Source organism: Bubalus kerabau, chromosome 4, assembly GCF_029407905.1.
Source record: "Bubalus kerabau isolate K-KA32 ecotype Philippines breed swamp buffalo chromosome 4, PCC_UOA_SB_1v2, whole genome shotgun sequence".
In the NCBI taxonomy this organism is placed as follows: Eukaryota; Metazoa; Chordata; class Mammalia; order Artiodactyla; family Bovidae; genus Bubalus; species Bubalus kerabau.
In genome coordinates, this window is record NC_073627.1 from 135,734,771 (window position 1) to 135,759,249 (window position 24,479).

At 53.5% G+C, this 24,479-nt stretch overlaps 1 protein-coding gene across 1 annotated transcript; it reads left to right on the forward strand.

Moving 5' to 3' along the window:
- Window positions 1-24,191, forward strand: DMTN (dematin actin binding protein). Its single transcript, XM_055580258.1, has 15 exons — window positions 1-111; window positions 9,600-9,806; window positions 10,052-10,126; window positions 10,864-11,019; window positions 11,956-12,000; window positions 12,340-12,439; window positions 12,842-12,898; window positions 13,149-13,301; window positions 13,767-13,891; window positions 14,979-15,084; window positions 21,692-21,756; window positions 21,916-21,964; window positions 22,140-22,147; window positions 22,671-22,751; window positions 22,877-24,191. Exons 2-15 carry the CDS (start codon window positions 9,789-9,791, stop codon window positions 22,988-22,990), a joined length of 1,152 nt encoding a protein of 383 aa, XP_055436233.1. The 5' UTR covers window positions 1-111; window positions 9,600-9,788; the 3' UTR covers window positions 22,991-24,191.
- The last annotated feature ends 288 nt before the right edge of the window (window positions 24,192-24,479 follow it).

The window sequence follows — 24,479 nt, forward strand, 5'->3', positions numbered from 1 at the left end:
GGAAGAGTCTCCTATTACCTGGACTCGGAGCAAAAGCTGCAGCCCCGGATCTGCGTCTGCCCCTGCCGGCTTGGGGCCTCAGAGCATCTGGGCCTCAATGTCTGGGAAGAGGTAGGTGGCAGGAACCCCGACATCCCTCCCATTCCCCTCCCTGCCTCTCTTCTCCTCTGTGGGCATTTTGGCCACAGCACCTGCCTAGAAGTGAGGTTCTGAGTGGGGGTAGGAGTCCCTGGGGAGGGGTCAGCTGTGGCCCCTTGTTCAGTGGGAGAATGGGCTGGACCCCAAGGCTAGCCGGGTTTGGTCTGATCTACCTCCTTCTGATTTGAGGGGCTGGGGTGAGCCACGGTATCACCGAGTAGCCCCCTTCCCCTAGCTATGCTGGCCAGACGTCCCAATGATGGTGGGTTGTAGGGGGTGGGGTATCGCCTGGTTGGGTTGGAGAGCTTTCTGTCTTTGCTGAATGTTGGGAGGGGAGTGGGGGTTGCCGGTCTGCCAGTCTCCTGCCACCTTGCCACAGATGCTCTTGAGAGGGGAGTAGTTCACTCGGAGGCCTGAGTGCCATTGGTGTAGGGCCCGCTCCTTGGGGGAGGGGCCCAGGGAGCCCCCTTCCAGCCCTTAGCTGGCCAGACTAGGTGGCAGGGCGTGGCCACAGGCCTGACTACGGTGCTCTTTCGGTGTGGGCTGTAGAAATGCTTGAAGGGGAGGTGGGTGCGGGGGAGCTGAGCAGATGCAAAGGCACCCAAGGAGGATCAGAAGTACCCCCTTGCTAGCTCTGCCCCTCCCTCTGCCTGGCAGGCCAGGCTCCCTGCCCTTTAGGGGCAGAGTGTTTCCTTCCCAGGGGACTGGGTTGCCAGGATGCGCGAGTCAGGGGAGCAAGGACAGGTATGGGAAAAAGCAGGCAGTCTTGCTTTGGGAAGGAGGGGACATGGGGAGTGCCCACGGGATGGGTAAGTGGGGGCTCTGTGTGCCTTGCCATGCACATGCTTGGGGAGGGGGTGTCAACCCATGGGGCGGGTGACTGTGAGCGTGGAGAACAGCAGACAAGGTGGGGGGTGTGAGCGGGTGTCAGAGGTACCGCATGGCAGCGTGGGGGGGGCCTTGCTGGGAAAGTGGGGGCGTGATCTTGCAAGCAGCATGTGTTTGCTCTGCAACTGTGTTTCAGCGGGGGCTGCCTGTGTAGGTGAAGTGCCTGTGCCCCTAAGGGGGGGTCTGCGCTCCGTGCTGCCAGCCTTGCCATGGCCACATGTCCAACACCTGAGCCAAACTGTCCACCTGGGGGTGCAGGTCTGAGGAATTCCTCCTTTAGAGCTTATGCGTGTATGTAAAGACCAGAATAGGGATGCCCCCAGGATTCAGGAAACTGAATTTGGGAGCCCATCTCCCTTGCATCTCCCCCAGTCCTATCCATCCAGCTGGTTAAAGTGACACCACCACCTGCCAACAGGACCAGCTATAAATAGAGGCCAGAGCAGGAACAAGCTGAGGACCAAGCAAACCTGAAGGGCTGGGGAGCATAGCAAGAGGAGCCTCTTCAGAGCTGGGGGTGTAGATTGAGGATACAGAAACCCAAGAGAGAGCTAAAAGAAACCGGAAGATGAGATGCATATTTAAGGGAGGGGGAGGAAGGGGGAGCCTAGGGCCGGGCCCTGCTATCATCAGAAGTAAGGGGCAGCAGGACCTTGAGCAGATGGGTTCCCAACACGGGACCCAGATTTTGGGCCCTCCTGCCCCTGCGTGATGATGCTTCACCAGAGTGTGAGAGGGTGCTGTTGGGGGTTGGCATTAGTGGAAGCTCAACCCTACTCCTAGCAGATAGAGCAGGGCTTAAAAATAGGGTGGGGAAGAAGGATAAAATAAGAGGAGGGGAGTGGGGACTCCAACAGTCTTAAAAAGGTGCAGGCGCAGGCTTGGCCAGGATGTTTCCATGAACCACCAGCCCAGGGTAGGGGGATTTGAGGGGCGACTGTGGGTGTCCCCCGCTACCCAAACACAGACACAGACCCCAGCCTCAGGGCCTCCCCTGTAGGGCCAGGCTGCTCTGGCCCACCCTTCCCCTCTCCACCCTGGGATGCTGTTTTGGAAACTGGTGACCTAGCTGGATCCTGCCTTTATTTCTGGCATTGAGTTGTTGCCACAGTAACTGCGGGGGTGGGGCCGGGAGGGGGAGAGGGTGAAAGGGAAACAGAGCCAAGGGAAGAAAGATGAAGAAAAGAAAGAAAAAAGGGATGGAAAGCAGAAAGAGCGGGATGGGACTCAGAAATGGGGTGAAGCAGGCAGGGACACTGTAAATGAAATTGGTGAAAAAGGAGAGGAGTAGAATCGTGCCCACCTGACCCCTAACCTACGGGGACAGCCTGCCCATTGCGTAACCCGTTTAGCCGTTTACTGTCTGCACAGCCAGCCTCTAGCCTGGCTTCTCCCTGCCCCAGGGCACAGAGCCCGTAGGCCAACCCCCTCCCCCAACCCCCAGCCTCTCTGCTCCTTGTCCACAGGCCAGTTCAGCGAGCAGGATTTTGGTGGCTCCGCAGTATAAGGTTAGAGCACGGGACCCCAAATCCCAAGTCCATATTAAAGTGGGATCTTTGGGGACCCACGGAAAAGAGCATTCATCGGCTTTGACCCGAGATAGACCTGGGTAGGAATTCCAGCTTGATTTTTATGGGGAGGTGCGGGGGTAGGGGCGGGGGGAGTTGGCAAGTCAATCTCTCAGCCGTATTCTCATCGCCTAATGGGGAGACGTAAGCGTGTGTGAAGCTAGAGAGGATGGGTGCAAGTCCCTGGCCCAGAGCAAGTGGTGGTTGGTTTAGAATGTGGGCGGGGGAAAGCTGACTAGAGGATCCAGACCTCAGGTCGAGCCTCCGTTTCTCAAAGTCCAGGGAGCCGAGGCAGGTTCAGCTCCTACCTGGAACCGGCCCCCGCGAGGATGGGTGGGCGGGCCTTATCACCCAGGCCAAGCGGCTCTAGTTGCTATGGAGACGGGGCGGGCGGTGTGAGGTGGAGCCGGGCTGGGGGCTCAGATAAGGCGCAGTTGCACAGCTTGGGGAGGGTGGGGCAGAGATGGAAGGACTGGGAGCCGCGGACCAGCTGAGATGGCCCTTCCGCCACCTGGGCTGGCCTTCCTCCGCGGCGCTTTCCCTTTCCTCTCATTGCGCCCTCCCTTCCTGCTGCAGCCTGCCCTCTTGGTCTGTACACCGGAGGCAGCCCGGACCTGGGAGTGCACGTGCATAGACGAGGGCTGTGCACCGGTTGGAAGCAGGCGCGGATCGAGCAGGGGCAGCTGGTGCGGACGCGCGAGGAAACTGGCTTTGGGAGGGGCTACGCGTGGGTGGAGTAAGCGGTTCGCGGGCGTAAAACGTGATTTGAGAGAAGCTACGAAAATACTCCCTCCGTCCCTCCCTTCCCCCTCGCCCTTCTCTTCCCCCACGCCCCTACTCCACCCCGAAACATTTTCTCTGCTGGCTTAATATTTCACTAGTAAGACCTTCACTCCTTCAGGTTAGTCCCGAATTAACATGCCAGGTCCCCGAAAGGGTAAGATATTAACAATTGCCGCAGGGTGCTTTCCAACACACCAGGCGCTGTGGAGAAAGAAGGAGGCTCAGAGCAGAAAGCGAAGAGACCCAGCCCAAGGGATGAGGCGGGCGCTGTGCAGAAGGGGCTGGGGCCAGAGCGGGGACATCGTTATTCTGAATCATTTGAGTGGCTGCGCCTGTAGGACCATGTTCATGCAGGGGAGAGTGGGGCGTCTCAGTTCAAGACCTTGTAACCTGTGACCTGGTTCACGGTGGCCCCCTTCCGTCCCTCTTTGGGCAGTGACCACTCTGATGGGCAGTCACTGCCCCACGCTGTAGCCACCCGCAAATGGTGTTCAAGGGAAGGTTGCCTGGGCCACCCCCAGCTTCAGCCTGAGGCTCCAGGACACGTAGAAGGTCTGTTCTCCCAGATGCTCAGCTGTCCACAGGCCCCACCATGACCCTTACAGTCCTTTCTACTCTCTTCAGCCTCTGCCTAACCCACCTGGGCTTCCCTGGTGGCTCAGACGGTAAAGAATCCTCCTGCAGACCAGGGTTGCATCCCTGGGTGGCGAAGATCCCCTGGAGGAGGAATTGACAACCTACTCCAGTATTCTTGCCTGGAGAATCCCATGGACAGAGAAGCCTGCCGGGCTGCAGTCCATGGGGTCACAAAGAGTCTGACGCAACTGAGAGACTAACACAACTGAGAGACTAACCCTTTCACTTTTAACCCACGTGTTGGGTCTGCATATGCCCTTCTCTCGATTTTCTCGGGAAAATAGAAGCCTCCTAATTGGGATGTGCTACTGCTACTGCTAAGTCTCTTCAGTCGTGTCCGACTCTGTGCGACCCCACAGACGGCAGCCCACCAGGCTCCCCCGTCCCTAGGATTCTCCAGGCAAGAACACTGGAGTGGGTTGCCATTTCTTTCTCCAATGCATGAAAGTGAAAAGTGAAAGTGAAGTCACTCAGTCGTGTCTGACTCTTAGTGACCCCATGGACTGCAGCCTACCAGGCTCCTCTGTCCATGGGATTTTCCAGGCAAGAGTACTGGAGTGGGTTGCCATTGCCTTCTCCAATCAGCTCCCTCTAAATGCCCCTAGGTTGCAGTTACCAACTTCCCTTTCTTCTCCTTTCAGAGGAGCCATAATTTCTTTCTCTGTACTCTTCACTCTCCACTGAGAGCCTTTACTCCTCACTCCCCACTGCTTACAAACCTTTTCCTGAAAAACCTTCAACCAGGCTCACCTCCTCCATAGTTACTCTCCTGCCTCCTGCCTGCCTATCACACTTCTCAGAACTGCCCCTCCCTGGCCTATGCCTCCTGGCCACCTGCACCCCTCCACCCTGCACCCCATTACTAACAAGGAGGCTTCACGCTTCCTTTGCGGATGCTCTCAGAGGCTGCCAGGCCTTGACAGCCAAACTGGTGAGCTGTATCTCCTGTACACACATCTTCCCTTCTCTGGGCAATGGACTCTGGGCTTCTCGACATTCTCTCTCTCTCTTAAAAAAAAAAAAAAATATATATATATATATATATATACACACACACACACACACACACACACACTTGGCTGCACTAGGTTTTAGTTGGAGCATGCAGGATCTTTAGCTGTAGAATGTTCCCTGACCAGGAACCCAGCTTTGGGAATATAGAGTCTTAGCCACCAGACCACTTGGGAAGTTCCTTCATGACATTCTTTCTCAACCTCTCTTTCCCTCCCCAAATGCCTTTCTTTCCGGGTGGCACAGTGGTAAAGCATCAGCCTGCAATGCAGGCAACTTGCGAGTCAGGGCTTCCATCCCTGGGTCGGGAAGATCCCCTGGAAAAGGAAACGGCAACCCACTCCAGTATTCTTGTCTGGAAAATTCCATGGACAGAGGAGCCTGGTGGGCTACAGCCCATGGGGTTGCAAAGAGTCGGGCACGACTGAGCACAGCACACACCACCCTTTCTCTCATATTTATTGTACCTTCACTGTTTATTAGGTCCTTTACTGAAAATACAAAGAATCACTAGGTATACCCCCAGCCCTCGTCTTCGCCCTCCCTTTCAGGCCATCTCCAGCTCGTTTTTTCTTCTAGTCCTCTAGGTACTTCCCAGAATGCTATTTTTGATCTTCTTTCTCCATTGGCAACCTCAAGTGCAGACTACCACCTCTAGCTCAAATGGCTCCCAAATTTGTGTTTCCCGCTACTGCCCCCACCTCAATATCAACCTGGCAAGAAGTGAACTCATTGCCTCCCCTTCTCCTGTCACTACCTGCCCCTCCTTCTGTGGGGTTTCCAGATCCAGTTCTGTTTTGCACATTCTGCCTCTTCGGCCCCAGGCCCAAGTCTAGCACCTCACCATCCCCTGCCTGGACTACTGCCATAACTTCTCGGCTGGTCTCTCTGTGGACCTGTCTAATCCATCTCCCAGTCTGCAGCCAGACTCATTTCCCCAAAGCACTGCTTAGATCTATCACTTCTTCATTTTGAAAAAAGTTCCTAAGCCTTCCATAGCCCCAGTTGCCCACAGAATATATTCGGAATCCTCTAGTCTAAACTCAAGGAATCTACAGTCTGGTCCCCAGCCTCCTGCCCTAAAACTGTCTCAGCCTCTTGAGCTCCACAGTTCAGCCGTGTTTGCTGTCCCCAGACAGACATAGCGCTTCCCCGTGTCTCCAGTTTCCATCATGCTGCTATCTCTTCCAAGGATCCCTTTTTGGTTTTTCCAGGATCTCCAATTAGGCACCTTTCAAGGCCTGCCTTAAATACCTCCTCTTCAAAGAAAGGGTTTTCTTTGTGGCTCAGTCAGCAAAGAATCTGCCTGCAATGCATGAGATGCAGGTTCAATCCCTGGGGAGGGAAGATCCCCTGGAGAAGGAAATGGCAACTGACTCCAGTATTCTTGCTTGGAAAATCCCATAGACAGAGGAACCTGGTGGGCTACAGTCCATGGGGTACCAAGAGTCAGATGTGACTTAGCAACTAAAACCACCAACACTTCTAAGAAAATTTTTTTATTCCCCCCTCTTGATACTCCATTAGGAGTGATTCCTCTCTCCTGTGACCTCTCACAGCCCCTTATACCATCTTTTTTTGTTTTGGCTGCACTCCATAGTTTGTGGGATCCTAGTCCCTCAACCAGGGATTGAACCCTGGCCCTCAGCAGTGGGAGTACAGAGCTCTAACCACTGAATCACCCCTTATACTATCTTATCGGCATATGTAACTGTTTGTTTGCAGAGGTATTATCTACACACATGGTCTCATTTCTGGAGGGGCAGCTTAGCTTCTTTGACTCATCATTCTATTCTCCATAAGACCACAGTGGTCTGTGGTCATTGAAGAATAGGTAGATGGGTGGATGGATGGATGGGTAGGTGGGTGGATGGATGAGTGCTTGCCTCTAGGACTAAGTCAAGTGTATGGCTATTTTGATACTGTCTGTTAACAAGGTAAAGATGAAAGAGGAGTGAGAGGGAGCTAATAGCTCTTTGAATATATACTAGAGTTTATTCTGGTCCTCAGACACCTAGTTAAAAGCATTACAAAATAAGTGTTAAGAAAGCAAGAGAAAGATGAAGCTCTGGAATGGAGTCTTTCCATGGGCACCAAATACCTAGTGTAACCCTGATGGTCAGAGTCTCGTCTTAGAAATGCCTGACTCTAAAATTCCAAAAAGACTTACGAAATGTGGCAAATGCTAGCCTGTCCACACCGTGAACCTGACACAGTACTGGGAAGGCACTATGAATCATGCCAGTGCTGAAGACACAGTCATTTTCACCTCCACGATGCTGGAAAAGTTTTTAACCTCTTTGAACCTCTGTTTTCTCATCTGTAAAACAGGTCAACTTTATAGGGTTGTTAGGGGGATGAAACAAAATAATCCTTGTAAAGCGCTTGTCAAAATACCCAGCTTGAGTATTCAAAAAAATAATAGCTATTATTATTGTAGAAATTAGCAGCCATTCTAGTTGGCAAAAATACATGTCAGGCAACATATAATCAAGGACTGAGTTACATGGTCTCTTTTTAAGTTCCACTGGAATTCAGAGTAGAGTTTATCAGTGAGGACTAGAATAACTGGGAAGGTCTCCTAGAGGAGAAGTGTTAAGGATGACCCTTGAAGGATGGGTGGGATCTGAGAGAAGAGAATAGTTCAAGGGCATGCACAAAAGCAGGGGAGTGGGAGTGAGCTGCCTGTGCTCCAGGAGGCAGTTTGGTGGTGGAGAGACAGTGAGAAATAGAATGGCCTGATACAGAGTAACAGATAAGACTGGGAGCACTAATGACCTGTCTTTCATGACCTTCTGTGGCAGAATGGCTATGAAAAAGCCATCTAAATTCATCAGTCTTCAGGGAGATGGACATCATGCTGCTGCTGCTAAGTCGCTTCAGTCATGTCCGACTCTGTGCGACCCCATAGGCAGCAGCCCACCAGACTCCCCCATCCCTGGGATTCTCCAGGCAAGAACACTGGAGTGGGTTGCCATTTCCTTCTCCAATGCATGAAAGTGAAAAGTGAAAGTGAAGTCGCTCAGTTGTGTCCAACCCTCAGCGACCCCATGGACTGCAGCCTTCCAGGCTCCTCCATCCATGGGATTTTCCAAGGCAAGAGTACTGGAGTTGGGTGCCATTGCCTTCTCCAATAGACATCATAATAGTTAACATTTTACATAGAATTTATATTTCAAACACTTCACATGTTATAACTTGCCTAATAATCAGAGCAACCCTATAACACAGATATTGTAACCATCTTCCAGTTTACAGATGAGAATATGAGTCACAGAGAGGGTAAGTAACTTGCTCAAGGTCACACAGCTTCTGAGTAGCCGAGTCTCCTCTCCCCAGTCATTCCAGGCCAGAGCCCACACTCTTAACCACTACGTGATTGCTGCCTCTTCCCTGTACCTTTTGTGGCCATCAGCTTTCTCATTCTGTGGCTTACTGCCAGCAGCGGGAAGACAGTCTCACTGTCACCATCACACTGGAAACTCAGCCAGGCCTTAAATGAATGGTTATTATGTGTTTGGTCCAGGGGTGTGCAGGGAGGATGGGAAGATTGCTAAGAGAGTTACTGAGGAAGCAGATCTGGGCTGTGCCCCCAGGGGAACTCCTAATCTTTGCAGCAGATAGGACCCAGCTCCCCAGGATCCAGCCCAGAGGCCTTCCTGCTGAACCAGGGGGCCCTGGCTTGCAGCAAAGTAGTACCTCAGAGGGCAGCCTCAACTCAGGCATTCCAAGATGGTAGGCAACTGGGATGTGGCCTTGGTCCCCAGGGTGCTTTACCAAATGCCTGCAAGTGAGATTTTCTGCTGTACGGGGACAGGCACAGGGGGCTGTGGCTCCCCTCCCTTCTCCACTGGTTAGGGATCCTACCCAGGGCAGAGAGACAGTTCCCAGTCAGTGACCTGATTGCTTCCCATCAAGTTGCCTTGGCTCTGTCCTTCCCGCCTGCTGTAGCCACCTCATAGTATTACTAAGACCTTCTGTGTTAAAGCTTTCTGGGGTGGCAGGGGACTTCCCTGTCAGTCCATGGAAAGTTAAGCCTCTGTGCTTCCAACACTCGGGGGCATGGGTTCCATCCCCTAGTGGGAGAACTAAGATACTATATGCCATAATGTGGGGCAAAAAAATAAAAACAAAAAAACCACCACACCTTTCTGGGCTATGAGAGGGTGTGGTACCTTGGACAGTAGGTTAAGAGGGAGAGGGGCAACGGCCCAAGAACAGAGCCAAGGAAAGGCCATGGCAAAGGAGTGAGACCCTGGGCCTGAAACTGACCACAGGCCGGGCAGGGCAGGTGTGAGGAAGAAGGGATGTGGAGACTGCCTTGGGAAGGGCTGACCCCTGCCGTCATTTCCTTTCCAACCAGAGAACAATGGCTTAAAAACAAGTGCAGCCCGTCCGCTTTCCCGTCTCGCCGAGGGCGACGGGCGGCTGGATGTCCCCGCGGGCTGAGCAAATGAGAAAGCCGAAGCCCTGCTCCCCGGAGATAGGCTGGGCCAGAGGGGGCTGTCCTCGCCCCCGCTCTCGGAGATTACGGGTCCAACAGACCCGGCTGGCACGTTCTCCCTCCCCTTCCAGGCCCTGCACTCGGCCAGCAGCCTGGACAGTCACCGAGGGATGAGGGCGCCACAGCCCGGGGGAGCGCCCTCTCTGCTCTCGCGGCCCCGAGCGCGCAGCACCCAGGAGCCGGACAGAGCCTGACGCCTGCGTCGTCTCCCCTCGCGCACAGGATCCCGAGAGTGATCCGGCCGTCTACATCCTTGCTGCATGGAACGACTGCAGAAGGTGCGCGGGGCTGCACCCACGCAGGGGCAGTGGGATGCTGGAGACAGAGGGGCACGCGGTGGGGGCCCGGCTCCCTGCAGAGGGTCAGGTCCGGGAGTCAAGGGTGCCACCTGGTGGTTGCCCGTGGCACCGCACCCCGGGGCCCCGAGGCCTAGGGAAACCCTCCCCTTCCCCAGCCCGCTTGCTCCAGCCCGGCCCTGGCACCCACGCACATTCCCACCTGCTTGCCTTCTCGCTCTCCCCAGCAACCACTTACCTCCCCTGGGAGCGTCAGCTCCTCCCGAGACTCCAGTGTTCCCGGCTCTCCCTCCAGCATCGTGGTGAGTACCCGTTAGCCACCAGCGTCCTCAGGCTGGGAGGAGGGAGGAGTCGGGGACAGGCTGTGTGCTGGGCAGCTTCACTCAGACGACGATGGTCCTGCCAGGATGGCAAGCAGAGAAAGCCCCAGATCCAGAGAAGATTCCGTGTACCCCCTCCTGCTGGTCTGGTCCTGTCTCCTTGTACCCAAAGTGCTAGGTGAAGGACTATCATTGTTTTAAGATCACTCTAGCGTCACCGACTAAATGGACGAGTTTGAGTAAACTCTGGGAGTTGGTGATGGACAGGGAGGCCTGGCATGCTGCAGTCCATGGAGTCGCAAAGAGTTGGACACGACTGAGCGACTGAACTGAAAACCCCTTAGGGGCTGCCCTGGTGGCCCAGTTGGTAAAGAATTCGCCTGCAATGCAGGAGACCCAGGTTCGACTCCTGGGTTAGGAAGATCCCCTGGAGAAGGGAATGGCAACTCACTCCAGTATTCTTGCCTGGAGAATCCCACGGACAGAGGAGCCTGGTGGGCTTCAATCCATGGGGTCACAAAGAGTCGGACACGATTGAGTGACTAATATTTTCACTTTAAACCCTTAGAATGAAAACAATAGAAATGTTAACTTATAGGAGCTGATCTCTATCATGGCTGCCCATCTTCTTCCTAATAAATTGCAAATCGGGCTTATAAGGTCAGTATTCTAGATGAGGCTTTTGGCTCCTCTGTTCCATGGGTACCATTTCCCTTCAGGCCAAGATGGACAATCAAGTGCTGGGCTATAAGGACTTGGCTGCCATCCCCAAGGACAAGGCCATCCTGGACATCGAGAGGCCTGACCTCATGATCTATGAGCCCCACTTTACCTATTCTCTGCTGGAACACGTGGAGCTGCCCAGAAGCCGGGAGGTAAAGGGTGGGAGGGTCCTCTTGGACGGGACTCGGGGCAAGGACTCCCCCAGTCGCACTGGGTGGGGGACAGAATCCCTCTCACACTTTCTTTCCTGGAGGCCAGATGCCAAAACAAGAAAGAGAACCTGTGCACGGGAATCACCAGTCAGCTGGTGACTGAGTGTTTGTACTACAAAGCAGGCAGAGATGGACTGGCCTCCAGCTGGTTCCAGGTAGAGAGCAGGAGAAGCCGTGTTTGAATGGTAGCAGCACGGAGTGGGGTCATGTAGGAATGGGGTGCGAGTGGGCAGAAAGTGAGCACATTTGTGGAAAGCATGCAGAAGCCAGCAGCTCAGAGGCCGAGTTTAGCAGCCTGAACTTGGAGGCCGGAAGTCCTAGCTGAGTGTGACCTGTGTGATGGTGTGGTCTCAGTTTCCCCTCCTCCAAAATAGAAGTGGTACCTTTGCCGGTCCACCTCACCAGGTAGTCAATGCACGAGATAACTCGGGACAGGTACTTTGCAAACTGTATTGGAGAAGGGGACTGTGTCATGGCTGAGCAAAGAGAGAAGGCCAGGCTATGGGGAGACTTAAATGCCTGGTGAGGGGCCCTGACTCCATCCTGGATACTATGGGCCTTGTCCCTTCCCGTCGTTGCTCAGCTCTGGGATCAGGGCCAGAGCCACCTTCAGAGCACACGGACACTGATCCAGAATCCTCAGCTTCTTCTGCTTCTTCATGGATCCTCAGGAAAGTTTTAGGACCCTCTTCAGGAAAGAGAGGGTGGAGGGCCAGCCCTGAGAGCTGCCAAGGACTGAGAGAGAAGAGGTGGCCCAGAAATCAGCGGAGCAATTGCAGGATTGGGCGAGGGGGAAGAAGTAGCCCACGTGGGGTCCTAGGGACGAGGGTTTAATCCCACCCTTGTGGCTCTGACCAGCCTCCTCTCCATTCACAGCGCTCGCTGTCACCCAAATCCACATCCCCCCCACCATCCCCAGAGGTGAGTCTGCCCCTCGCCTGACACTGGTCCAGCCCTGCTCTGATGGAGCTAACCCCTGCCCCACACACATCCAGGCTGGGCTCGGCAGAACCTAGGGGGTGATGGAATCAGTGGACCTTGTCCTGTCACTGGCCAGCTCTGGGTCCATCTGTGTCTGACCCAAGATCTCACTTAATCCTTTCTTCTGGATCAGGCACCATTAGTAGATCAAGTCCTTGGACAGCCCTCCTCTGCCCTGGGGTTGGGGGCATGTGGGCTGCTAGGGTGGGAACACCAAGATAGTGGAAGGGGTGGGGTGGGGGCCCGGGAGCTGCAGTGAACCACACTTCTGCTCTGCAGGTGTGGGCAGAGAGCCGGTCTCCTGGAACCATCACTCAGGCTTCAGCCCCGAGAACTGCTGGGACCCCCCGGACCAGCCTGCCCCATTTCCACCATCCTGGTAGGTTTTACTATCAGCGTGGCTACATCCTTGCCCTAAGACCTCTTTTTTTCCTTCAGAAACCCAATTGCCTTACTCTTGGTCCCCTATTCTCTGGAATATATGCACACCACCAGAACTGGCTAATGCTGGAACCCAGGCAGAGCTCCCAGAGAGGGTGGACCTGTTGCATTTTCCCTCCCACCCAGACAGAAAAGTGTGAAACGTCCCAATCCCTGAGGGAGAGACAGTTCTAGGATCTCCAGTTCTGTCTTGGCTCTTGGAAGGCCCCTGAGAACTTCCTACCTCCTCCCAATCCATGTCTCCATTCCCTTCTCTGACCCAGCCTTCCCGTCATCATCACTGTCATCCCTCCCCATTATCACCGCCTCCTTCTCATCCACTGTTGCTCCCTCTCCACAGAGACCACTCGCCCAGATTCCAATATCTACAAGAAGCCCCCCATCTACAAGCAGAGAGGTGAGGGTTCCCCTGACGGACCAGCACCCCCTTTCCCACCACCTGCTGGGAGGCTGCACTGAGGGTGGGAGGACCATAGAAGCGGAGATGTTCATAACATGCCCTGTGCTCTTCCTCATGTATTGCTATTGTATCCACCATCTTACAGATGTGAAGAGGGAGACATGAGCGAGTGGGGAGCTGGGGTGGGACGTGGCCTGCTGGGCGGGGTATGCCCGGTCTGACCTTGACCTCCCCCTCACCCCAGCAGAGTCCACAGGAGGCAGCCCTCAGAGCAAGCACCCCATTGAGGACCTCATCATCGAGTCCTCCAAGTTCCCCGCAGCCCAGCCTCCCGACCCCAACCAGCCAGCCAAGATCGAAACGGACTACTGGCCGTGCCCCCCATCACTGGCTGTTGTGGGTAGGAGAAACTGCTGGAGAGGGGAGGGAGGCCCAGACACTGCCTCATAGGCCCGGCTGAAGCCCCAGGAACCCACTCCCATCTCCTACATGAGCCCTCCTGGCTCCTGCTCCCCCATCCCCAGCATTCCCATCCCTCTCGGTGTAAATGACCCTGCTTGTTAGTCATTCATTCACTTTCCGTTCATTTCTTTCACTGCTTAACAGATATTTGTTGAATTTCTACTGCGTCCCAGGCTCTGTGATGAGAGCTCTGGAAAGAGAAAGAGAAATGAGACGAGGTCTTGGTCCCCAGTGACTTTTAAGTCTCGTGGGCATGTGTGGCCTACCCAGCTTCACTACAAGACTAGAAAACATTGCTTTTGTTTTAATGATTTGCAGTGTTCCCTTCAAGGTGCAGCCCTAGGGAGAGGCAAGTTGAGTGTGTGTTGATTGACTGATGTGCCTGTTTGCCTGTGCTCCTCAGAGACAGAATGGAGGAAGCGGAAGGCCTCGAGGAGGGGGGCCGAGGAGGAGGAGGAGGAAGAGGATGACGACTCCGGGGAGGAGATGAAGGCTCTCAGGGAGCGGCAGAGAGAGGAACTCAGTAAGGTAGTGTCTGGAGACCCCTGCCCGCCTCCCTGTGTCATCCTGGGCTTCCTTCCAACATGGTGGCTGGAGAGGAGCGAGGCAATCTGAGAACCCAAAACTGGAAGCTACCAGCCCTCTCAGAGCCTGGCCTCAGAAGCCACGGGGCATCCTTCCAGTGTCTTCCGTTCTGATCTGAGTGACTTCATGTCTGAAGAGTATGGTGGTCAGAACATGTGAGGAGCTCCCCTTCTTTGCCAGGATGTCAGGCTATGCTTTGACAGGGACATGGGGATTGCATGTCACTGTGGGGGACGCCACTTATGATTAGGACCAAAAGCACAGAAAAGGGTGGCGTGGACAGTGCCTGGCTTCAGCAGCCACAGTAGTTCATGGGACGAGGAGAAAGGAGTGAGCAGACTGCTGGCCTCCAAGCAGAGAGAGGGGGTCCAGGGAGTCACAGAAAGACCACTGTTGGTGACATGGGCTTGTGCTCTGGGCATTGTGGCCTGGGATGCAGAGGCCCCTGGGGCAGAGTTAACACCAAGCAGCTCTGACTCCTTGCTCGCAAGGGTGACCAGACCCAATGTGGCAGAGCTTCCCACAAGAAGGACAGGCTCCATGGGCTCCAGGCTACCACCCAGCCCCTCAGGAACTCTGTCCCCACTCCTGCCTGTGCTATCAGATCAGATCAGTCGCTCAGTCGTGTCCGACTCTTTGCGACCCCATGAATCGCAGCACGCCAGGCCTCCCTGTCCATCACCAACTCCCAGAGTTCACTCAGACTCATGTCCCTCAAGTCAGTGATGCCATCCAGCCATCTCATCCTCTGTCGTCCCCTTCTCCTCTTGCCCCCAATCCCTCCCAGCATCAGAGTCTTTTCCAATGACCCAGCTCCAAACCTTTTGGAGATGAGAAACAAGTATCAGGACTTCCCTGGCAGTCCAGTGGTTAAGACTTCATGCTTCCAATGCAAGCATGGAGTCTCAAGTGAATCCTTGGTCAGTGAACTAAGATCCCAGATGCCATGCAATGCAGTCAAAAAAGTTAAAAACAAAAAGAAACAAGTACTGATGCCGCCTTGGATCCATCTTCCTCTCTCCTTCCCCAGGTTACTTCCAACTTGGGAAAGATGATCTTGAAAGAAGAGATGGAAAAGTCATTGCCTATTCGGAGGAAAACCCGCTCTCTGCCCGACCGGACACCCTTCCATACCTGTGAGTGTCATCGATGGGGCTCAGAATCACCTGGCTAGACCCTGAATCAAATACTACGCTGAGTCTGTCACATGCCCAGTCCTGTGCTACTGTGGGTATACGAGATGGAGAAGATTCCGGTGCTGGCCCAGGGTGCTCACACCCTCCTTAGGGCAAGAGCACCAGCTATGGAACAAAATTAGATGACAAAAAATGGCATCAGTTAAAACAGAATTAGCATATTTAATTTAATTCAACAAGCATTTATTGGGTGTCTACCATGTTCTTAGGGCTTCCCTGGTGGCTCAGAATGTAAAGAATCTGCTTGTAATACAGGAGACGCAGGAGATGCTGGTTCTATCCCGGGGTTGGGAAGATCCCCTGGAGAAAGGAATGGCAACCCACTCCAGTATTCTTGCCTGGGAAGTCCCATGGATAGAGGAGCCTTGTGGCCTACAGTCCATGGCGTCACAAAGCATCGGACACAACTGATTGAGCAACTCACGCTTCACCATATTCTTGATCCCTGGGGATATAAAGAGTAAAACACTATAGTGCTGCCTTCTGGTAGCTTCAGGGCATGGGGAGAAGTAACATGGAAACTGGGGTTTTAGCACAGCATAGCAGGTGCTGGGAGATGAGAGCTACATTTGAAGTGCTTTGAAAGGATGCTGACAGGGCCTGGGTTCCAGAGTTGGAGTCTTGCAGAATGAGACACAGTGAGTGGGGGAGAAGGGCAGTGAAGATCCTAGGGATGGTGTGGGAGCAAAGGCCAGGAGCAGCAAACATCCAGTCAGTGGAGAGGGCCTCTGGAAATCTGGAATTACAGAGCACAGAGCCTGTGGTAGAGTGGCCAGGGCTTTGGTGCCACACTGCTCATCACCAAGGCTAGCCTGGGCTTCCTTCCAACATGGTGGCTGGAGAGGAGGGGGGCAGATCTGAGAACCCCAAACTGGAAGCTTGAGGCCTCTCACTGCCTGGCCTTGGAAGCTGTAGGGCATCCTTCCAGTGCCTTCTGGTCAGAGCAGGTCATCAGGCCCCCCAGACACAAGGGAGAGGAAAGAGATTCTGCTTCTTGATGAGAGGAACCACCCAAGGGCACACAGGCTCAGAGATGATGTTGCAAGCCATCTTTGGAGACAATCTGCCACCCTTTCCAGTTGTCTGGTTAAAGGCTAAAGATAGTCATAGGCCAGGGAAGAGGGAATGAGTTTGAGAATTGTACAGACACAGTCTGTATAGTAATAACCCAGAACTTAAAATTTTTCAATTTTACAATGGTGCAAAAGCAATATGCACTCAGGAGAAACTAACTGTATGTCCAGTTTTGAATGTTGACCTTTTCCCAGGCTAGTGATGTGCAGTATGATGCTCTCTTGACTTTTTTTTTTTTTTTGGCCACATTGTGCAAAAATGGAGATCAAACCCGCACCTGTGCCCTCAAGAAGCCCAGAATCTTAGCCACTGGATCACCAGGGAAGTCCCATGGTGCTTTCCTGAGATGCTGGGCAGCATCCGTGAGCCATAGCTCCCAGTCAGTCACACCATCAAGACAGGAGACAACCCGTACACTTAACAACCATTCTGTACCCAGGGAGCTGTTCTGTTTCTCACTTTCAGTACAGTATGCAGTAAACTACATGAGAGGTTCAACACTGTATTGTCAAATAGACTTTGTGTTAGAGGATTTTGCCCAGCAGTAGGCACCCCACTCCAGTACTCCTGCCTGGAAAATCCCATGGATGGAGGAGACTGGAAGGCTGTAGTCCATGGGGTCGTTGAGTGTCGGACACGACTGAGTGACTTCACTTTCACTTTTCACTTTCATGCATTGGAGAAGGAAATGGCAACCCACTCCAGTGTTCTTGCCTGGAGAATCCCAGGGACAGGGGAGCCTGGTGGACTGCCGTCTATGGGGTCACGCAGTGTCGGACACGACTGAAGTGAGTTAGCAGCAGCAGCAGGCTCCTGTAAGTGTTCTGAGCACGTTTAAGGTTGACTGGACTAAGCTCTGATGTTTGGTGGGTTCAGTGTATTAAATGCTTTTTTTTTTTTTTTTAATTTTTGACTGTGATGGGTCTTCATTGCCATGCAGGCTTTCTCTAGTTGCAGCGAGCTTGGGCTAATCTACTTGTGGTGGAAGGGCCTCTCATTGAAGTGGCTTTTCTTATTGTGGAGCACAGGCTCTAGGGTGTGTGGGCTTCAGTAGTTGTGGCACATGGGCTCAGTAGTTGAGGCTCATGGGCTCATTAGTTGTGGCCCATGAGCTCAGTTGCCCCGTAGCATGTGGGAATCTTCCCAGACCAGGGATCGAACCGGAATACCTTGCATTGCAAAGTGTATTCCTAACCACTGGACCACCAGCAAAGCCCTGTTAAATGCATTTTGACTTACGATGGTGTATGGGCTCGTGACTCCATCATAAGCCGAGGAAGATCTGTAGAGGAGTTGGAATCAACAGGACTGAGTGGCTGATTGGATTTGGGCAGTGAGGGCGAGATGAGCGGGGGTTTTGCCTTGGGTTCTGGGTAATGACAGACCTGGGGCAGGTGTCAGGGGAAAGGTGAGGACGCTGTTTGGGATATGTTGGGTCTTAAGTGTGTGTAGGTGGGATGCTGAGTTTGACTGAGTTGGAAGCTTGAGGGGTGAGTCAGGGCTCAGGTAGAATCTTCAGCTTATATGTGATAATGGGACCATGAGAAAAAATCCCATTGTGTCGAGATAGAGGAGAGAAGGACAAGGCACCGAGGGCTTAACAAGGTTCACCGAGGGCTTAAGTGCTTGAGGAGCACTTAACTATGATCCCCTGGGAGCCCTGGCTGGGAAGAAGTGGGGAAAGAGACCCAGTCTTAGGATGCAGGAGGCTGACCTTGAAAGGGTCTGGGACTTGGACCTGAGAGCAGGCCACATGAGAAATTGGGCAAAGAATACGCCTGCAATGCGGAAGACCCGGGTTTGATCCCTGGGTTGGGAAGATCCCCTGGAGAAGGGAATGGCAGACTGCTCCAGTATTCCTGCCTGGAGAATCCCCATGGACTGAGGAGCCTGGCAGGCTACGGTCCATTGAGTCGCAAAGAGTCAGACACGACTGAAGCGACTTAGCCCACACGCATGCTGAGCTCAGGGTGAGGCTCAGTGAGAGTGGTGAAGGTTCAGAACAGTTTCTGCTGGGAATGGGGACTGGGTAGAGTGTTTGGGGTCTGTAGTGATCCTCACCCACACAGGGTGGTGCTTCCCATAGCCTGTGGGCTGAAGGGGAGCACAAGGTTGTTGCAGATTAGAGTTTTTTGTTTGTTTGTGTTTTAACAAGAGGAGTTTTTTCTTCATATTAAATTTTTAAAGTATTTAATTTATTTATTTGGCTGTGCTGGGTTTTAGCAGCAGCAGGCAGGATCTTCGATTTTCATTGTGGCATGCAGGATCTTTAGTTGCAGCATGTGGGATCTAGTTCCCTGACCAGGGATCGAACCCGGGACCCTTGCATTCGGAGCATGAAGTCTTAGCCACTGGCCACCAGGGAAGTCCCAGGGTTAGAGTTTTGTAAGGCAGGTGCTGAGGGACTAAGTGGCCAGAGGAGCTGCTAAGGAAGTGTTAGTCTCTCAGTCGTATCCGACTCCTTGGGATCCCATGCACTGTAGCCCACCAGGCTCCTCTGTCCATGGGATTCTCTAGACAAGAATACCAGAGTGGGTTGTCATTCCCTTCTATAAGGGATCTTCCCAGCCCAGGGATCGAACCTGGGTCTCCTGCATTGCTGGTAGAGTCTTTACCATCTGAGTCACCAGGAAAATCCAAAATACTCAAGGTTATATGCCCAGTCCGGAGAAGGCGATGGCACCCCACTCCAGTACTCTTGCCTGGAAAATCCTATGGATGGAGGAGCCTGGTAGGCTGCAGTCCATGGGGTCGCAAAGAGTCGGACACGACTGAGCGACTTCACTTTCACTTTCATGCATTGGAGAAGGAAATGGCAACCCACTCCAGTGTTCTTGCCTGGAGAATCCCAGGGACGGGGGAGCCTGGTGGGCTGCCGTCTATGGGGTCGCACAGAGTCAGACAAGACTGAAGCGACTTAGCAGCAGCAGCAGCATATGCCCAGTCACAGGTTGAAGGTCAGGGGAGAGTGGGGGATGCAGATGCTGGAGGCCCCATGGGACTGACCAGCAGATGTGCCAGGCATGTGGCTGATGGAAAACTTCAAACAAAGAAAGGCGCTGTGACCCCAAAGTGGGATACCCAGGCTTCAATGTCAAGGTGAAGCCGCTATGGACAACAGGATCCAGGAGCTGACCATTGGAAGGGGTTGCCTGCTGTGGAGCAGAAGTGAAGGTCACTGGGTTGGGGGACTCAAGGAACTGTTAAGGCTCATAGATGGCTGGGACATCCACCTGGTCATCAAAGTGATATTTCAGCTGGATGATATTTCAGTGTGGGTGGGAAGAGTTATGGTAGGCTTTTTTAGAGAATGTAGAAAAAATAGTTAAGGCCTGAAGAATGAAGCAGAAAGAGAGAAATGTCCCGGAGGTTGGATTCAGCCCTCATGCTCCACCAGGATTAACTAGTCAGGCAAAATTAGCTCTTTAATGTGCATTCGGCCTTGCAGAGTTGAGTAGTGAAACGCCTGCGTCAGCATCATTGTTGGCATCCCTGAACTTGTATGGGACCAATGGTCACATGATTGAGTAGGTTACGAGCATAGCTGATCAGCCTTGACAGTTGCAGAATTACGAACAGGCTTGTCATTCTGACTTAATGGTGACATTGAAATTAATGGTCACTTTCAAACATAATCTATCTAGAAGTAATTAGGAGTGAAAACCTTATACTTGAAATTCTACTAGTCCATCAAGGAAGAAGTGCATACTTAGTATCACAAAGGTGAAGTACTTCAGTAATGAATGAAGGACTTCTCTGGTGGTCCAGTGGCTAGGACTCCACACTCCCAATGTAGGGGCCCCAGGTTTGATCCCTGGTCGGGGAACCAGATCACACAGGCCATAACTAAAGCCTGGCACAGCTAAATAAATAAATATTATTTAAAAATAATTAATGAGGGTTGTCGGAGAAGGCAATGGCACCCCACTCCAGTACTCTTGCCTGGAAAATCCCATGGATGGAGGAGCCTGGTGGGCTGCAGTCCATGGGGTCACTAAGAGTCGGACACGACTGAGCGACTTCACTTTCACTTCTCACTTTCATGCATTGGAGAAGGAAATGGCAACCCACTCCAGTGTTCTTGCCTGGAGAATCCCAGGGACGGGGGAGCCTGGTGAGCTGCCGTCTATGGGGTCGCACAGAGTCGGACACGACTGAAGCGACTTAGCAGCAGCAGCAGCAGCAGCAATGAGGGTTGTGAAAACAGACAGTTCTCTATATAAAAGTAAGAAGTATCAAGAGGAAAAAAACGAGGTTGCCCTAAATGCATTTTATTCTCACAAATTTCCAAATAACATATCCTGTAAGAATGTTTGAAGAAAACAATTATTCCTCACAGTTTTGAGTCTACCCAGGCTAAACTTTCATGCACACAAAAAAAATTCTGGTCAAAACAATTGCTATAGAATGCCAGCAATGTCTAGCCTCTGGAGATGAAGGAATTTTGAGATTAGCCCAAACAAAGAAGCTTTCTAAGAAACCTGTTACTGAAAACCAATTTTCCTGAATTATAAGCTGTAGTTCTTGAAAGCTTAGTGATGTTGAAAGTGAAAGTTGCTCAGTCATGTCCCACTCTTTGTGACCCCACAGACTGTAGCCTGCCAGGCTCCTCTGTCCATAGCATTTTCCAGGCAAGAATACTGGAGTGGGTAGCCGTTCCCTTCTTTAGGGCATCTTCCCAACCCAGGGATCAAACCCAGGTCTCCAGCATTGCAGGAGGATTCTTTACCATTTGAGCCACCAGGGAAGCCCTTAGTGATACTATTAGAGGTCTAATTGCAAGTGACATCTGACTTGGGAATGTCAAGCCTAAGCAACTGGGGTGCCATCTAGCAGCTGACAGTGCTGGGAGAATGACTGCTTCTGTTTTATGACATAAGGCATTTGAAATTTGATTACTAACATTGCTAAACATAAAACTGTAATAATTTGATTCTTTTGACTTATTTTAGACTTATTTTTGTATCCCAGAGGTTCATTGTATGATGGTGAGCCTCATCACCTGGGGCTTCCCAGGTGGCGCTAGTGGTAAAGAACCTGTCTGCCAATGCAGGAGAGATGTGGGTTTGATGCCTGTATTGGGAAGATCCCTTGGAGAAGGGAATGGGAATCCATTCCAGTATTCTTGCCTGGAGAATCCCATGGACAGAGGAGCCTGGCAGGCTACATTTCACAGGGTCACAAAGAGTCAGACGTGACTTAGCTCATCATCTGACTCTGAATTTGAACACTTGGGCCTTTGACCCAAATGTCTATTTTGCGCACGTCCGTTAAAGAGAGGGGAGGCGTCAAGGGCAGTTCAGAACTGCAGCAGGCTGTCACCTGCTGCAGGTAACAGGCAGGAGCTGGAAACCGAAAGAGGTCCACTGGGTTCCCCTGAGTCCCCTCTCCATGGCCCTGCCCCTGGCAGGGGAGGCCAAGGAATGACTGCCAGGCCAAAGGGACTGAATCAGGGCCTCCTACTCTCTTCCAGCCTTGCACGCAGGAACGTCTAAATCTTCTTCCCTCCCCGCCTATGGCAGGACCACCCTGAGCCGGGTAAGGTCCCAGCACCGAACTCACAGATTGCTAGGGAAGAGTGGGCATGTGGGGCCTGTGAGGGACGGGGTACTTGGGCAGGCGGGGCAGTGGGCAGGGGGTGAAGGGGAACGATGCAGTATACTCCCATCTCCTCTGATCCTTTTGTATCCTTTCCAGCTCCAGTCTACAGACTTCAGCCCATCTGGGAGTGAGGCTGAAAGCCCAGGTGAGAGACAGGGCTGACTTGATGCTGGGCAAGGGGCTTGAGCAGGCCTCAGGGGCAGCCTGTGCGTGCAATGTGGGCAGGGCTCTGTGGCTGGAGGTGGGGGAGGCTGAACTCGCAGGTTGGAGGCCTGCTGACCTCAGAGCCACCTCTGAACAGTGCCTCTTCTCTTCTGCAGGCCTGCAGGTGAGTGCCCTCCGGAGGGGAACATGTGGACCACGGAAGCCATGGATGGATGGGGAGACGGCAGTGCTGGGGGAGGGGGTTGTGGGGCCACAGAGTCACCTGGTGAGGCCGCAAGAAGCACATGAAAAGGCTGGGGAGGTCTCCTTGCCGCACTCTGGCTCACTGCGGCTTTGGTCTCCCCAGAATGGAGAGGGCCAGAGGGGGAGGATGGACCGGGGGAACTCCCTGCCCTGTGTGCTGGAGCAGAAGGTGAGGGGCAGGGGCAGAGGCAGGGGGTGGCGGGCAGGGGACAGAACCGTCTCTAGCGGGGGAGGGCCAGCTTGGGGAGAAGCCAGAGAAGTGAATGCACTGAGGGGTCCTCTGGGCTGATGTTGGGAGGGGCAGCACGGAAATTGAATGGCAAGATGGCATGAGCCCCCACGGCCCCTTCAGGCTGATAAGGGGGCCTGGGGAACAGCAGGGGTAAGGTTGACAGGCACCTCTGTGAACCTAATACTGCCCCCCTCTCCTCCCCAACCCCCAGATCTATCCTTATGAAATGCTGGTGGTGACCAATAGGGGGCGAACCAAGTTGCCTCCAGGTGTGGATCGGATGAGGCTGGAGGTATGCAGGGACAATGTGCAGGGTGGGTGAGGGGCTTCCTGCTGGGGAGGACCACCTCCTGGTCACTCGGCCCAGCCCCACCTATGCCTCCTCCCCCTAAACTGCCACCATGTGTCCCCTCGCAGAGGCACCTGTCAGCAGAAGACTTCTCTAGGGTCTTCTCCATGTCTCCTGAAGAGTTTGGCAAGCTGGCTCTGTGGAAGCGGAACGAACTCAAGAAAAAGGCCTCTCTCTTCTGATGGCCCTCACCCACTCCGTGACTGACCCTCATCCCTGCCGCTTCAGGGCCCTGAAGCTGGGGTCCCAAGACCCCAAAGCATCATCTCTTGGTGGGGGGAGCAGGGAGGTGGCACAGGGGTGGGGTTGGCTCCATCATCCAAGTTGAGAGGGAGCAAGAAAGACCTCTGCCGTGTTGGGGTTGTAGGATGTGGACTTTCTTTCCCATAATGAGCCAGGACAGGGGAGGGGGGTCTCCTTCTCTCATCCCTGGTCCTCACAGTACAGGGCAAGTGCATGGACTCCAGCACACACAGAGTTAATGTTTGCATCCTCTCCCTGCCCCATGCCCACATGAATGTCCCAGAAGAGAGTGATGAGAAATGAACATGGCACTTAGTGGTCAGGCCTGTCTGCTGGGTGGGGAGATCTCTTGGGCCTGGTAGGAGGTCCCGTGAGGGTGGGGAGCAGCCAGGTAGGCAGAGAGCACCCCAGTACCCCATGTGTACCCAAGCACTCCTCTGCAGCTCACCTGGGACAGGTTCCCCTGCACCTGGGCCTCCCGCCTCTCAGCCTCCAGCAGGGAGGCCACCTGGTTTCCAGCTCGCGCCCTACCCTGCCCTTGTGACCCCCAAGCTTTGAAGCCTCTTGCTCTAGCCCCGTGGTTTCCCCAGAAGCCTGCGGCATAGAGTGGAGATGTCGCCTATACAGACCCCCAGCCCACCATCAGCCTGCAGGCGCGGTTGGCTAGAATGCTGCCTTCTAGCATCCAGGTCTTGGGTGGAACTCATCTCCTTCGATGGGATGAGGAGCCAGGCTGAGAGTCCTGGCCATCGCTTCTGCCCATGCCCGTGCACGCCCCACCACGCTCTCTAAAGAATGTAATTTATTGGGGCACCCCCAGCTGCTTTCCTCATCTTACTTTCCGCCCTACCCTAATCACGCTCCCAGCTTTTCTTCTCTCCAAATACACATGTGTATATAATTATATATATATTTTTGCCCGGGTCTGGGTTTTGTTCCTGCCCAGACCCTGAGATCCCTTTCTGCAGTGTGTGTGTGTGTGTGTGTGTGTGTGTGTGTGCGCGCGCGCGTGTGATCATGCTGAGGGAGGGGGACTCTGCTTGGAATTAAAAGGTTGCATTGGGGCCCCAAATCTATTTGTTCTTTATGAGCTTCCACATCTAGGTAGGAGGGACAAGTGAGGCCAGGCTGAGAAAAGCCATGGAGCAAGGTTTCAAATGGGGGAAGGGGGGAGGCAGAGCTGGAGGAGGGAGAGAGATGGCACACATACTACCCGCCCCCTATCCTGCCCCAGGAAAGCCGGGGCAGGCTAGCAGTTCCTGTCTGCCTCCTCTCCTTCAGGGGCTGAGCGATGGTGGCATGGACAAGGGGCCAGAAAGTCACACTCTGGAGGGTGAAATAGAGCCAGCTGGGAAAAAAGGCTCTGCCCTCCACTGAAGCCCTAAGTGTAGCCTTTGCCAGTCAAGCTCATCAATAGTCAACATGGTT